The sequence below is a fragment of the Halichoerus grypus genome, chromosome 3 (genome assembly GCF_964656455.1).
Source record: "Halichoerus grypus chromosome 3, mHalGry1.hap1.1, whole genome shotgun sequence".
Classification (NCBI taxonomy): Eukaryota; Metazoa; Chordata; class Mammalia; order Carnivora; family Phocidae; genus Halichoerus; species Halichoerus grypus.
Window position 1 is genome coordinate 103,784,898 of NC_135714.1, and position 12,602 is coordinate 103,797,499.

Sequence of the window (12,602 nt, forward strand, 5' to 3'; positions counted from 1 at the left end):
GTAGGGAAATGTCCTGACTCCCTCTGCTTGGGTATAAGTCTCTCTATTTAGATGACCTGGAAATCCACCATAGGGCACAGAAACAGATGTGTGTACTATTAGAGTGGGATGGCAAGAATAGACACCATGGATAGAAAGCAGGTTTACCTCAATTTCTTGATATGAGCTATTAATCATAGCAATTAACATGTTGAGTAAAACGACCACCATAGTTACATTGTATATTCCATAAAGAACGTATCCAATATTCTCTATGAATTTGTGATCGTATTTGAGCACAACGGAAGTGACTTCAGATAACCCAAATATCGACCAAAACAAAGTCTTGAAACTTTCTTCTACACTGTTGAAAGAATAAGGTACACAGTAAATAAATTGACAGTTTTCAGTATGAAAAAGTCAAAAGAGAAACAAGTTAGGGTCTGAATTCTGTACAGAGGTAAAATGCCATCATTAAATATCATCATAATAAACCCCAGGAGTATAATTATTTTATCATAGTATTTAATAGAAATCATTCTCTCAGGTTTTCAGGAGTTTGTGATTAAATAGTGCCAATGCCCAGCTTTTCTGGAAGTTATCATCAGGTGAAAATTCTCTCAACTCAGCAGAGGAAAGCTGAACGTCATGCCACGATACCCATTCCTTTCTCCTAGAAGGATGGAAATTCGGGGGTTGATTTTATCGGTGGTTTAGACATTTAAATCAGGTTTTCTGGAGTAGAACAAGGCCAGGATAAAAATTATATACTCACTTCAAAAAAAAGTACGTACAAACACATTCCCTGTACTGTGGCAGCAGGGAAGAATGAAAACCACCTAAATACCCATCAATGGGGGGGTGGGTAAATAATTCCGACATCTATATGATGGATGGTATGCGGCCACTGGGACAATGAGACAGATCCATCTACACGTGTTTATATAAAATGATATCTGAGATCTATTCAGTAAAAAAATAAGACATAGCAAGAGTGAAATAGTCTATCATTTGACTAAAAAAGAGGGGTTTACAAATACTTATATTCTTGTTTATGTATAAAGTATCTCTGAAAGTATCGAAAAGAAACCATTGCTTCTGTGAACTAAGGAGAAATAAGAGACTGGGGTCCAGTGGTGAAGAAGGGGACAGATGCTTTTCACTGTAGATGCCACTCTGTGAATTTTTTGCCACAAGAATATATTCCCTACCTAAAAGTTGTACTTAACTGGAAATGAAAAGGAGGCAACAGATTGAAAGATTCCTGGTCTTTTCCTTTAATTTATATAACTTACTCCCTGAGTCTTCCATCATAGCGGTGAACACTTAGGCCCTTACCAGATTATTTACCAACTTTTATCCCCTCAATGAACTTTGCCAACTGAATTTGCCTGGTTTTGGCATATAACCAAGTTGTACTCACTGCTTTGTGAACCACAAAAATAATCCTTAAATTAAACAATTACACGTGTAGAATTCCATTACACAGAAGGTTCAAGTCAGTCCTTTTTCCAAAGAAACAGTTATGGTAACAGTGCTTTTTTTAAAAAAAAATTTGTAACAGATTCTAAACAACAATTCTATAGATTTACAGGTTTTAGTACTAGTTGGTTTATTCATTCCATTAATAAGCAAATATTGATGGAACACCTATTATGTTCTAGAAAGTGTGCTAGACCCTGAGGGTAGAAGGTTGAACAGAAAGGTTCCTACTTCTATGCAGTTACTCTCTATCACAAAACATTTCATTGTGTGATGTTATAGCATAGATGGTAGCAGGAGACTAAGAAAAACTATAATCTCTTCATTCCTTGCCATTAATGTAACAGTATCCCCAAATTCTCTGACTCCTTTGTCTTGTTCTTTTGCAGACCTTCTCGCCTCTAACTTCAAGAATACAGATTCCTGAGAAACTGTACGTATGGGAAGAGGCAGACAGTGGAAAAGGGGAGGACACAGACAGTTCCTGAGCTCTTACTGTGTGCAAGAGGCTTTCTATCAATGACCTTAAATCATCCTCACAACAACCTGATTCCAACCTTATTGTGTTTATTTTAAAAAGAAGGAAACTAACACTGAGGACTGCTGAGTAACTTGACCAAAACCACAACCAGAAACCAGCAGAGACTGCATCCACATCCAGATCTGCCTGATTTTCCAGCCTATATTCTTTTCACCATATCAAGTTGCCACATCCTCACACGAAACAGTGAACACAGTGGGTTGTATAAAATGAGTTCTCACAGAGTTCAAAGGGGTGGTGTTGTGTGTAGGATCTCTCTGTCCCTCCCCAAGTGGGTTCAAACAGATTTTTTTTTCATTACAATAAAGGGAGTTTCAGTTCTCTTTTACCCCTAAGACTTGCTCTATATAACTCTTTGGAAAAAATCATCTCAAAACAATTTAGATGCCTGAAAGGGCTTAATATTCTATTTTAGTCTGCAGGGAACTTATCGAAGGTCTAGATTCTTTCCAGTCGTGGCACGACAGGGTACAAAGTGAGGCAGGGAGGGCTTACGACCTCCCTACCTGGAATGACTACAGTAAAAATGAGGGCCCACGTCTTGACCACTAGGCACCAATGAGTGAGAGGATCTCACAACTGGATGTCTCCATGCTGAGGGAACTTCAAGGGACAGTGACTAAGGAAGTTTAATCAAGAAAGACTTCCCAGGCAAGGTGAGTCCCCAGTGCAGAAACCAGTGTCGCCACAGGAAGGAAGTGATTTTAGAGTTACAGTGAGCGGTACAACGTTTAGCTCTAATTTCTTCTTACTCACCTCCTGTACTGATTAATGATACATTAAAATAAAAGACAATGCTTCTTTTTTGAATAGTAATGGCTACAAAATGATGAAACTAAGTTTAATGTCATACATAATGTAAGGGACACCCAGTATTAAAAATTTGCTGCCCAATTCGCTCAAAATAGTCAGTTTTGTCTAGGATTTTTCAAATTCTGATTCCGTTTCGTGGTCAAACACTTACTAAGCTCAAAGAAACAAGCCTTTGGAGCAATGTAATCACACATAAGCATTGTTTTCAATGGATTTTTTCCCCTTAAAAACATCTTTATTAGGATTTCTGAATTTTTTGTGTGTTTGCTTCATCTAGATTTGTTAGAAATTCTCTTCATCGTACCTTTTTCATAAGATGTTTTACTTACGTGGTAAAAGCAGCATTTACTTTAGCTCCAAGGTAGTAAGAATACAGTATGAACATGCCAATCATAAAGGCAAGAAAGACCATAATAAAGAGGACCATGAACTTGAAAATGTCCTTCACAGTCCTTCCAAGAGAGATCTGCAAGGGGCCGAAGCTCTCATTTGCAGGAAGGATGTATGCGATCCGAGAGAAGCTGAGCACAACAGCTATAGCATAGAGGCCTTCAGATATGATCTGAGGGTCAGAAGGGAGCCATTTATCTCTGGCTAGAAAAAGAGAGAGAGAGAGAGATTAGAAATGGAACTTCCTAGGCATTGTTAGCCATGCAAAATAAATACCTTAAATAATATCTATTTTTTAGGTAGGTGGTTTTTATCTTGGTTGAAACTACTCTAGATTTAATTAACTGTCCAGGCACTGTTTTTCATGTTAAACCAGAAACATATGAATTCCACACTCACATGGAATCTTTTAATGGAGGAAACACTATTATAAAGATACTAAGCCTGCTTCACATTGAGTAGAAACAGAATCAAATACAAAAGATAAAGAAAGAGGTTAAAACCCTTCATCAGAGACAGACTGTGTCCAGAATGACAAAACAACAGACTTGACTAATTTATCCGCTCAGTTACTAGATTTATTGACCAACTGTTCTGTCATCCTGTAGGCTCAGTTGGCGCAAAACTTCTTTTTCATATTTCATAGGGAAATTAGTTCATCTAACAGTTTGTGCAAGTAAAATGTCATATTATGAGAAGTAAGAATGTCAACTGAATCACACTGGTGCTGTCGGTGTGATATCTGAGCAGTATGACTTGTTCCTGGAAAATGTAAAATGCTACTGAGGTGCAAAAATTTGGGATACAGATTCTAAATGAGGACCCACCCCTTTCAAGATCACTTAGTAAGTTCACAGCAGACTACTGGATACTCATTTCCCTGGAAGGTCAATGAAATACTATGTGGCTAATTTTGTGCAAACTGAGTCACTTCCAGAAGAATGGATACATTGTAGACATTTGCAACAACAAAAGTTAACATTTATTGAGTGTTCCTATAACTCTATGGATTTGATGTTATTATTATCCGCTCCTTAGAGATGCAGAAACCAAGACTTAAAAAGGCTAAATACTTGATCAAAATCATACACACAATAAGAAGTAAATCCTGAACTCACAAATTTCCCTCCAGATGACAATCATTAGATACACATTAATAAATTTAAATAAATAGGTTATTGAAATAGGATAGATATTATACAAAAATACAATTTAAGCTAATTCTTTAATTATAAATGGTAATCATTTACTCATTTGATCTGGTGTCCTTGGCATATAAAAATCTTTGTTTGCTGACAATAGGAGATAACGTGTTTAAAGTTCACAATGTGTGAAATGTACATTTTATATTTTTGAGCAAGCACCCAGTCTTCTTCAATGTTAACATGCCACTTGTACTTATCACAATGTAAGCCTTAATTACATTTATAAACAATTATTCTTCACAATCAGAACACATTTGAACTCTGTGCCTGAGTTTCCTTATCAGTAAAATAAGGGGTAGGTAATAAATTTCTAAAGTCCTTTCCAGATTTAAGATTGTGCAACTACATGAAAATCTGCTAATCGCACCTCCCCAATCTGGCCTCAAGGGAGGGGAGGCTCACATCGCTTACCACTGGTTTGTGCTGGGCAAGGAAGGAGTCAATATCCTTACACACTGGTTATCAGCTGGGGTCTCCCTGCTCTTCATGATACAGAGAAGTTAGGCATGAATTCCCTTCCACCTCGTGTTGAGGGGCAGGACATTCACCCCAGTATTTCTGCCTGTTCTCCAGAGCTTACATTGTCATGTCACTTTGGCTTCTAGTTCCTGCCTCTGTTGAGTTTTTGTTCACTTCACCTGCAGAGCAGGTGGTCAACGGTCAGTTTATCTCCTCTGAACCACACTCTCAGGGATTCATCTTCCACCTCAATCAGTTTCTCAAACTATTTTTTCCCCCTAATTAAGACAGTTTCATACCTTCACAATATATGAGAGTAATTATGTCGTTAGGCTTAAAGATAATTTTCTCCTACCTTGCAACATCTTCTTTGTATAAATTTGAAAACTGAGACACAGAGAAGGAAATTAACTTGAACAAAGTCACACACAGCAAGGGAGAGTCGTAGCCTCGCCAGGAATCCAGTTTTGTACAGTTCCAAAGCTCATGCTCTCTCCTCTGTTCATATACATTCAACACACATCTCATATTAAACAGATGGACACTTCCTTCCAAAATGTGGTTTCAGTACCTTTTCTGAGGACCCTTCATATGAGGAGCCTGTAGTTAATAACTTACCGTAAGTGAAATACTGGATCTCTGGTGGAAGTGTAACTTCACTGAGGTCGCTCTCTTGGACATAACTGTCCACATACTGTTGTGCTTTTGTCGCCTGAAGGAAAGCTAGGAATCTGGCCGTGAAAGCAGCAATGAAGATGGAGAGCATCCCAAAGTCCAACACATTCCACAACTGCAAAATATACTCCCTAGGTCCTTCCAGCCAGAGCTCCTTACACTCAGACCACATCATTCCTGTCACACACGGAAGGTACAGATTACTTCTTACAGCTTAGACTGAGAAGATGTTACTTTGTCCCCCATCAGTCCCCATCTAGAAAAGGCTCCATAGATAAGGCACATCATACTAGGCACCACCAAGCACCAGCTCTTGTTCAGCTCCCTGAGGCCCTGGGCAGAGTTAAGTGGAGGAAAAATCTTCAAATAAGTCAGAATTAGAATTTGGAGAAGCATAGTTCTACATTTGGCACCAGCAATGGTGCTACTTATGCAGAGTGGTGGGCAGGAAAGAGGGAAGGAAAATAAGCAAAGAAGACTCTTTAAGTCAAATGATTTTGCCCTATGAGACTTTTGGGGGAAGAGGAGAAAGTTCATCTTTGTGGATCCCAATGGTCATCACACCATAGTAATTATTGGTGAAATAAACCCCTAAATGAGAAACTTATTATAAACTCTTAACAAGATCAGTTTCCCAATCACACAGGAACACTTACGTCACTCCCCTACCTTCTCTCCTCTTTCTAGTTTCATGCCAGGGAGGTGAGGAATATCACTGGAAAAAGAAGGAACCCTTAAGCAGGGGCCCTAGGACACTGTGAAGAAATGGAAAGCAGAAAATGCCATTCTGGGAGAAGGGGGCCAAATATTCCAATTTAACAACTTGTCCTGACCATGTAAGGGGAAGATATTGTGGAATTTTAAAAAATGTCATAGCTCAAAATAAAATTTATAAAATAATTATTTGATGCAAGTTGAGTCCACAGGAGTGAATGAGGGGAATAACCAACCTATTAATTCAGGAACTGAGACAATACCAAAAACACTCTGGGTAAAACAGAGAGACTAGAATAAAGTGACCTGGATTAGTGATGGATAGATAAATGAGTTCCTACCTCCATTTTTTTCCCTCTCATGGCTTCAAGTTTTTAACTTTAACATAGCTATTCAAAATGGGCTCTTGTGAGCCAAGATATGAAAGCAACCTAAACATCCATTGGTTGATGGATGGATAAAGATGTGATATATATATATATATATATATATATATATATATATATATATACACACACACACACACACACACACACACAAAGCACTGGAATATTACTCAGCCATAAAAACAAGTGAGATCTTAGATTTGTGACAACATGGATGGACTTAGAGGGTACATAGTAAGTGAAAGAAGTCAGAGAAAGAAATACCATATGATTTCACCTCCATGTAGAATCTAAAATTCAAAACAAATGAACAACAACAGACTCTTCAATACAGAGAACAAAGTGGTGGCTGCCAGAGGGGAGGTCAGTTGGGGGGGGCAGGTAGGAGAAAAAGGACATTAAGAGGTATACAAACTTCTAGCTAATAAAATAAATAAGTCATGGAGCTAAAAAGTACAGCACAGGGAATATAGTCAATAATATCGTAATAACATTGCATGGAGACTACACTTATCGTGGGGAGCACTGAGTAATATACAGACTTGTCAAATCACGATGTTGTACACCTGAAACTAATATAACATTGCATGTCAACTACACTTTGCTAATAAAAATTTTAAAAAGCAAAAAAATGCACTATTGTAAGGTGAAGTAACAAGCATTCTGAAAACGGAAACTCTCGTAAAAAAACCTCTGAAATGAAAACAAAAAATGTTCTTTAATCATCAGTTAACTGCTACCCGTTTATTTCACAAGTATTTCAATTAATTTGATCATCATGGTGAGTCACATTTTTTTAAATTTACATTTCTCAATAATTAAAGTTAGAAACGTGGTGTATTTATAACTAGGCTCTTGTTACTCATAAAAATTTTTATTTAGTGTTAAGGGATACCTTTCAGTATTATCAAGCTGCCAAATTATTCAATTATTTTGCTCTTCTGCTTATCTTACAATGATAATGTTGTCACCATATAACGCACGATAACATTTTAGATAAAAAAGATATCATTACATAGACACTATTTTTTGGTAGAAATTAGAATATTTAAAATAGTAAGCTCACCAAGAACCCAGACCATAATTAGCATCTCAGTCCACGTGAACTGGGTGGTTTTCACCCTGAAGATCTGCTTGGGATAGTCAATAACAGTGATATTGGGCAGCGTGGTGATGCCTTCAAATCTGTCTGAGGCGTTGAACACAAGCAGTCCCAGGAAGATGATGAAAGAAGCAGCATGTGCTACAAACTTCATAAAAGGGCTTCGTAGAATTTTCCCCAGCTGTAGGACAACAAACAAACAGACAAAGAAGAAGAAACTTTTACTTTGGAAAACTTGGCTTCCGCTTTTGAAAATGACTATACAGGATTAAAAAAAAATAAATGAAATCAGAAGACTTTCAAAATTCTACTTCTGTTTGTGAAGAGCTATACATTATGAAAACTACTCCTTTTAGGGGATGCTTCCTCCAAGAATAATTTAAGAAGTCTTCAAACTTCATTGTTTCTAAATACCCAATTTGTCTTAGGGTCGACTGCATACACAGATGCCTTTCTGAAAATCACAAGGCATATGCTGGTTATTCTTATTTTTACATGAAATACTATGCAATCAACATCTAGGTTTTGAGAGTCTAGGAAGAGAAACTCCAAATCTGTAGTGTGTATTCTTTATTGCTTTATAACTGAAATGTTATGAGTTTGGAGACCCATTCATTTATAACTGAAGTGTTATGATGGGTTTGTAGGACCTAACAAGGACTCTGAAGATTCAAAACCTTACTACTGCAGAAATAAATTTTCATTCTCACTTCTAAATATTCTGAAATCAAGCTGCACTTTGTATGCTGTGAAAAAAAAGGGAGAAGATACTAGAATCAAGTAAATATTTTATGTGTTATTACCTCAATAAGAAGAAGGAGATATACAGTAAGTAAAACCTCTAAGTAGGTTAACTTAATTAAGTCAGCCCTGAGTTTGGAAAATCATATAAATAGTACCAAAGCATCTCTAAAGTTCAGTGCATAATTATTTTAAGGTAACTCCTTTAAAATTCCATGTGATATAATGTCCTTAAAAGCCCCATGTTCTAGTAGAAATGAAAAACAATTCTGCCTGTCCCAAGGGCCTCTGTAGCCCAAGAATTAGGTACATTTGGTAGATTTATCAAATAAGTTCTCTAGTCTACATACTCAGAACCAACTTTCAAACTCAGTCTGTGACCTTAAAAACTACCAAGGTTCACATTTGAGAGACTGCAACTTCAAACAAATGTTTTTGTATGTCCGGAACCTTAATTTGATGTCAACAAATAACCAAAGAATGTTAAGCATTTCTGGAGTTGAACATGAATGCAGACACACAAATGTCACATTTTCCATATTAGACATAGAAAAATAAACAACACATTTACACATCACTGTGCTGTTCTGCAGCTGCAAAGAGACACATTTGGGGGAGCTCATCTGTAGCACACAGTGACTTCTTGGGAGCTGCCAAGTCTGTTTCTCATCAAGGCTGATCTTTTAACTTTAAATAACATGAAAATAAAGCAGCATGCCTGTCTTAAAAAGGGGATATATGTGGGGAGCTCTTGCTATGTACTTTTTGCCACAGGCTAGGTGGTATATGGCAGGTATAAATGTGGGCTCCAGAAATGATTCAATTCAGGGGTGCCTGAGTGGCTCAGTCATTAAGCGTCTGCCTTCAGCTCAGGTCATGGTCCCAGGGTCCTGGGATTGAGCCCCGCATCGGGCTCCCTGCTCAGCGGGAAGCCTGCTTCTCCCTCTCCCACTCCCCCTGCTTGTGTTCCCTCTCTTGCTGTGTCTCTCTGTCAAATAAATAAATAAATACAATCTTAAAAAAAAAAAATGACTCAATTCCCTCCTTTAACCCTCCCCGCCAGACAGAGAGTTCACCACACACTGCACTTTTATAAATGAAGAGTAAAAAGTAGTGGACTTCAATGTTTTAACTGATTAAGCTGTCCCCAAAGATGAACACTTAGAAATCTGACCTTTCCAAGTCATTTCCCTCAGAAAGGAAAATTATATGCATGGGAAGTGATTTTGGCTCATCACTTAGAGATTTTAGTCTTCAGGGTTTATATATTGGAGGAATCATAAGGTACTTTCCCATGATACATAATAAAGGAACTTAGTTGAGTCATCAAAACTGATCACAATGACAAACTTTCTGCCTTCAGTTGCACGGGCAGCTCAACAATGAAGTGAGACGGATGAATAGCCTCACGTGTATATGAGAGCGGGCCTCACTCTGCCAGAAAGACGATTGAGCCAGAGAGCTGACAGATTTCCAGAATCGTTTGTAAGTGGCCTTGACTCATTTTTCCTGAAACTGCCTCCGATTTAAACGAAACCAGATTGTGGAATATAAAAACAGGATTAAAGGATCTCACAATGGCTTCTTCTCCCTGGTGGTGCCCTTTATTAACCTAATACACATTCTGTTAGCGTGACTAGTATTCCTTCCTATATCTTGTTCAGAGGATCTCTGAGGCACAATTAAATTGAGTCTATACTAGTAAAGTTGAGAGGGATGGAGGTAGTGAAAAAACGAGTCAGGCAAAATTAAAGAGATAAATAATCTAAAAAATCCTAAGCCCCCAAATCCAAATTCTACCTTTTTTAGAATCTTCTGAAGAAATAAAGGGCTGAGGAAACCTGGCATGCACTCTCTTGAATTCTTCAAATTAACTGTCAAACGACAAACCACTATTCGTGACCATACTTAATACACTCAACCTCAGATTCTTGACAGGTTCCAACGAGTTGCCCTTCCAGTTCTCAGGTTCACTGTTTCTTGGTACCACTGCCGTAGGGTTGTTCTCCTCACACAGGCCAACTCAGTTGGCTCTCTGTTTATTAAGCTGTCAATAGAATCAGCAAAATTGCTACCTCATATTTACCCCAAAGATACAAATATAGTGGTCCGAAGGGGTACGTGCACCCCAATGTTTATAGCAGCAGTGTCCACAATAGCCAAACTATGGAAAGAGACAAGATGTCCATCAACAGACGAATGGATAAAGAAGAGGTGGTATATATATATATATATATATATATATATATATATATATATACACACACACACAATGGAATATTATGCAGCCATCAAAAAAAAACATGAAATCTTGCCATTTGCAACGACGTGGATGGAACTAGAGGCTATCAGGCTAAACAAAATAAGTCAATCAGAGAAAGACATGTATCATATGATCTCACTGATATGAGGAATTCTTAATCTCAGGAAACAAACTCAGGGTTGCTGGAGTGGTGGGGGGTGGGAGGGATGGGGTGGCTGGGTAATAGACATTGGGGAGGGTATGTGCTATGGTGAGCACTGTGAATTGTATAAGACTGATGAATCACAGACCTGTACCTCTGAAACAAATAATACATTATATGTTAAAAAAAAAAAAGAAAAATATAGTAGGAAGGGAAAAATGAAGGGAGGGGTAATCGGAGGGGGAGACGAACCATGAGAGACTATGGACTCTGAGAAACAAACTGAGGGTTCTAGAGGGGAGGGGGGTGGGGGGATGGGTTAGCCTGGTGATGGATATTAAGGAGGGCACGTACTGAATGGAGCACTGGGTGTTATACGCAAACAATGAATCATGGAACACTACATCAAAAACTAATGATGTAACGTATGGTGATTAACATAATAAAATAAAATTTAAAAAAAAAAGTGCTACCTCACTCAGGCAGCTTTTCCTCTTGACTACCATGGGGATTTTATCTTAAAAGCCTAATAAGTATTATACACCTTCAAATGTGAACTACCCCACTAGTACCAGATCCTTTTTCATCCCTTATTTGAATTGATCCAGTCATTAAAAAAGTAGCATTTGTGTTCTGGAGTCAATTACCATTCAGGATAAAACTGATAAGAGCCTTAAGGAGGGAGCTTTTCTTTTTTCATCCCCAAAGCACATGGTACACCAACCCCAGAGGAAATGGATGAGGAAAAACACGTACCCTGCTGCACGGTGCGATCCAGTAGCCGATGGCGAGAAACGGAAGGCCCAAGGCCACAACCAGCACAACCAGACACTTGATAGCTATGGTCTGTTCCCGCAGGCCTGAGAGGTTCTCATACCAGATTGTCAAGAGCTGCTGCTGACAGTTGGGGTGAGCCACAAACTGTCGGCAGAAAGAGACGAAGGTTACTACTGTGCCATTAGGGACACTTCAACTACTGAATGCACGTGTATCCTAAGGATATTAATGTGTACTTTTCTGGAATATAGGCACTAGAAGTTTCTGGTAATATTTTCCTTTACCTTCCCTCCATTTCCCAAAACTGCTTCAGAACTAGTAGAATTAAAGTTGGCAACAAGAGGGTAAAATTGATGTTGTCCTTAATTACAGTTCTTTCTGATTGAAATTCTCCGTAATTCACAAATTCCTCTCCAGAATCTAGGTGACATATGCTCTCCTTTGTGAAAATGTGTCCCATCCTGCTGTCTGCCCGCTTACTTGCTTTTGGTCCAAAATGGAAAAGAATAGTCATTTGGTTTAGTGTAGACTACAGCTTAAAGAAAAATGTGTCAAGTTTCATAAGCAATTCCTAAAATGCTACATGTATGGAAAATATATACACAGCATGCCCTATGTATACGTATGTACTACCACTGCAAATCTGCAAAGATCTGCAAAAAGCCAATGAAACTGGCAAGAATTATGCTTGGTCCACACTTGCACTGGCTCCAGGAACTGGCATCAAATGTCCCTGCCTTCCTATTTCAGTAATCTGTCCTTTTTGTTGCTGTTTCTCTCACAGGTTAAAAACCACAAACATGTATCTCCAACAGTTCTTTTGTAACTACAGTTCTAACCAGGAAAAACTGAGCAAATTATATTTATTTCAGCCCTGCCATTTTATTTTGCCATCTGGTTTCACTAGGTCATCTGCCAGCATCTATTCAGAGG

The 12,602-nt window shown here is 38.2% G+C and overlaps 1 protein-coding gene across 1 annotated transcript in view; it reads right to left on the bottom strand.

Moving 5' to 3' along the window:
* TRPC3 (transient receptor potential cation channel subfamily C member 3) overlaps positions 1-12,602 on the bottom strand; it is a 71,627-nt gene that overhangs the window by 23,724 nt on the left and 35,301 nt on the right. The window contains exons 4-8 of the mRNA XM_078069195.1: positions 11,649-11,813; positions 7,711-7,927; positions 5,488-5,721; positions 3,145-3,409; positions 148-343 (exon numbers count right to left, since the gene is read on the bottom strand). Coding sequence (XP_077925321.1) covers positions 148-343; positions 3,145-3,409; positions 5,488-5,721; positions 7,711-7,927; positions 11,649-11,813 — 1,077 coding nt within the window. The remainder of the gene's footprint in view (positions 1-147; positions 344-3,144; positions 3,410-5,487; positions 5,722-7,710; positions 7,928-11,648; positions 11,814-12,602) is intronic.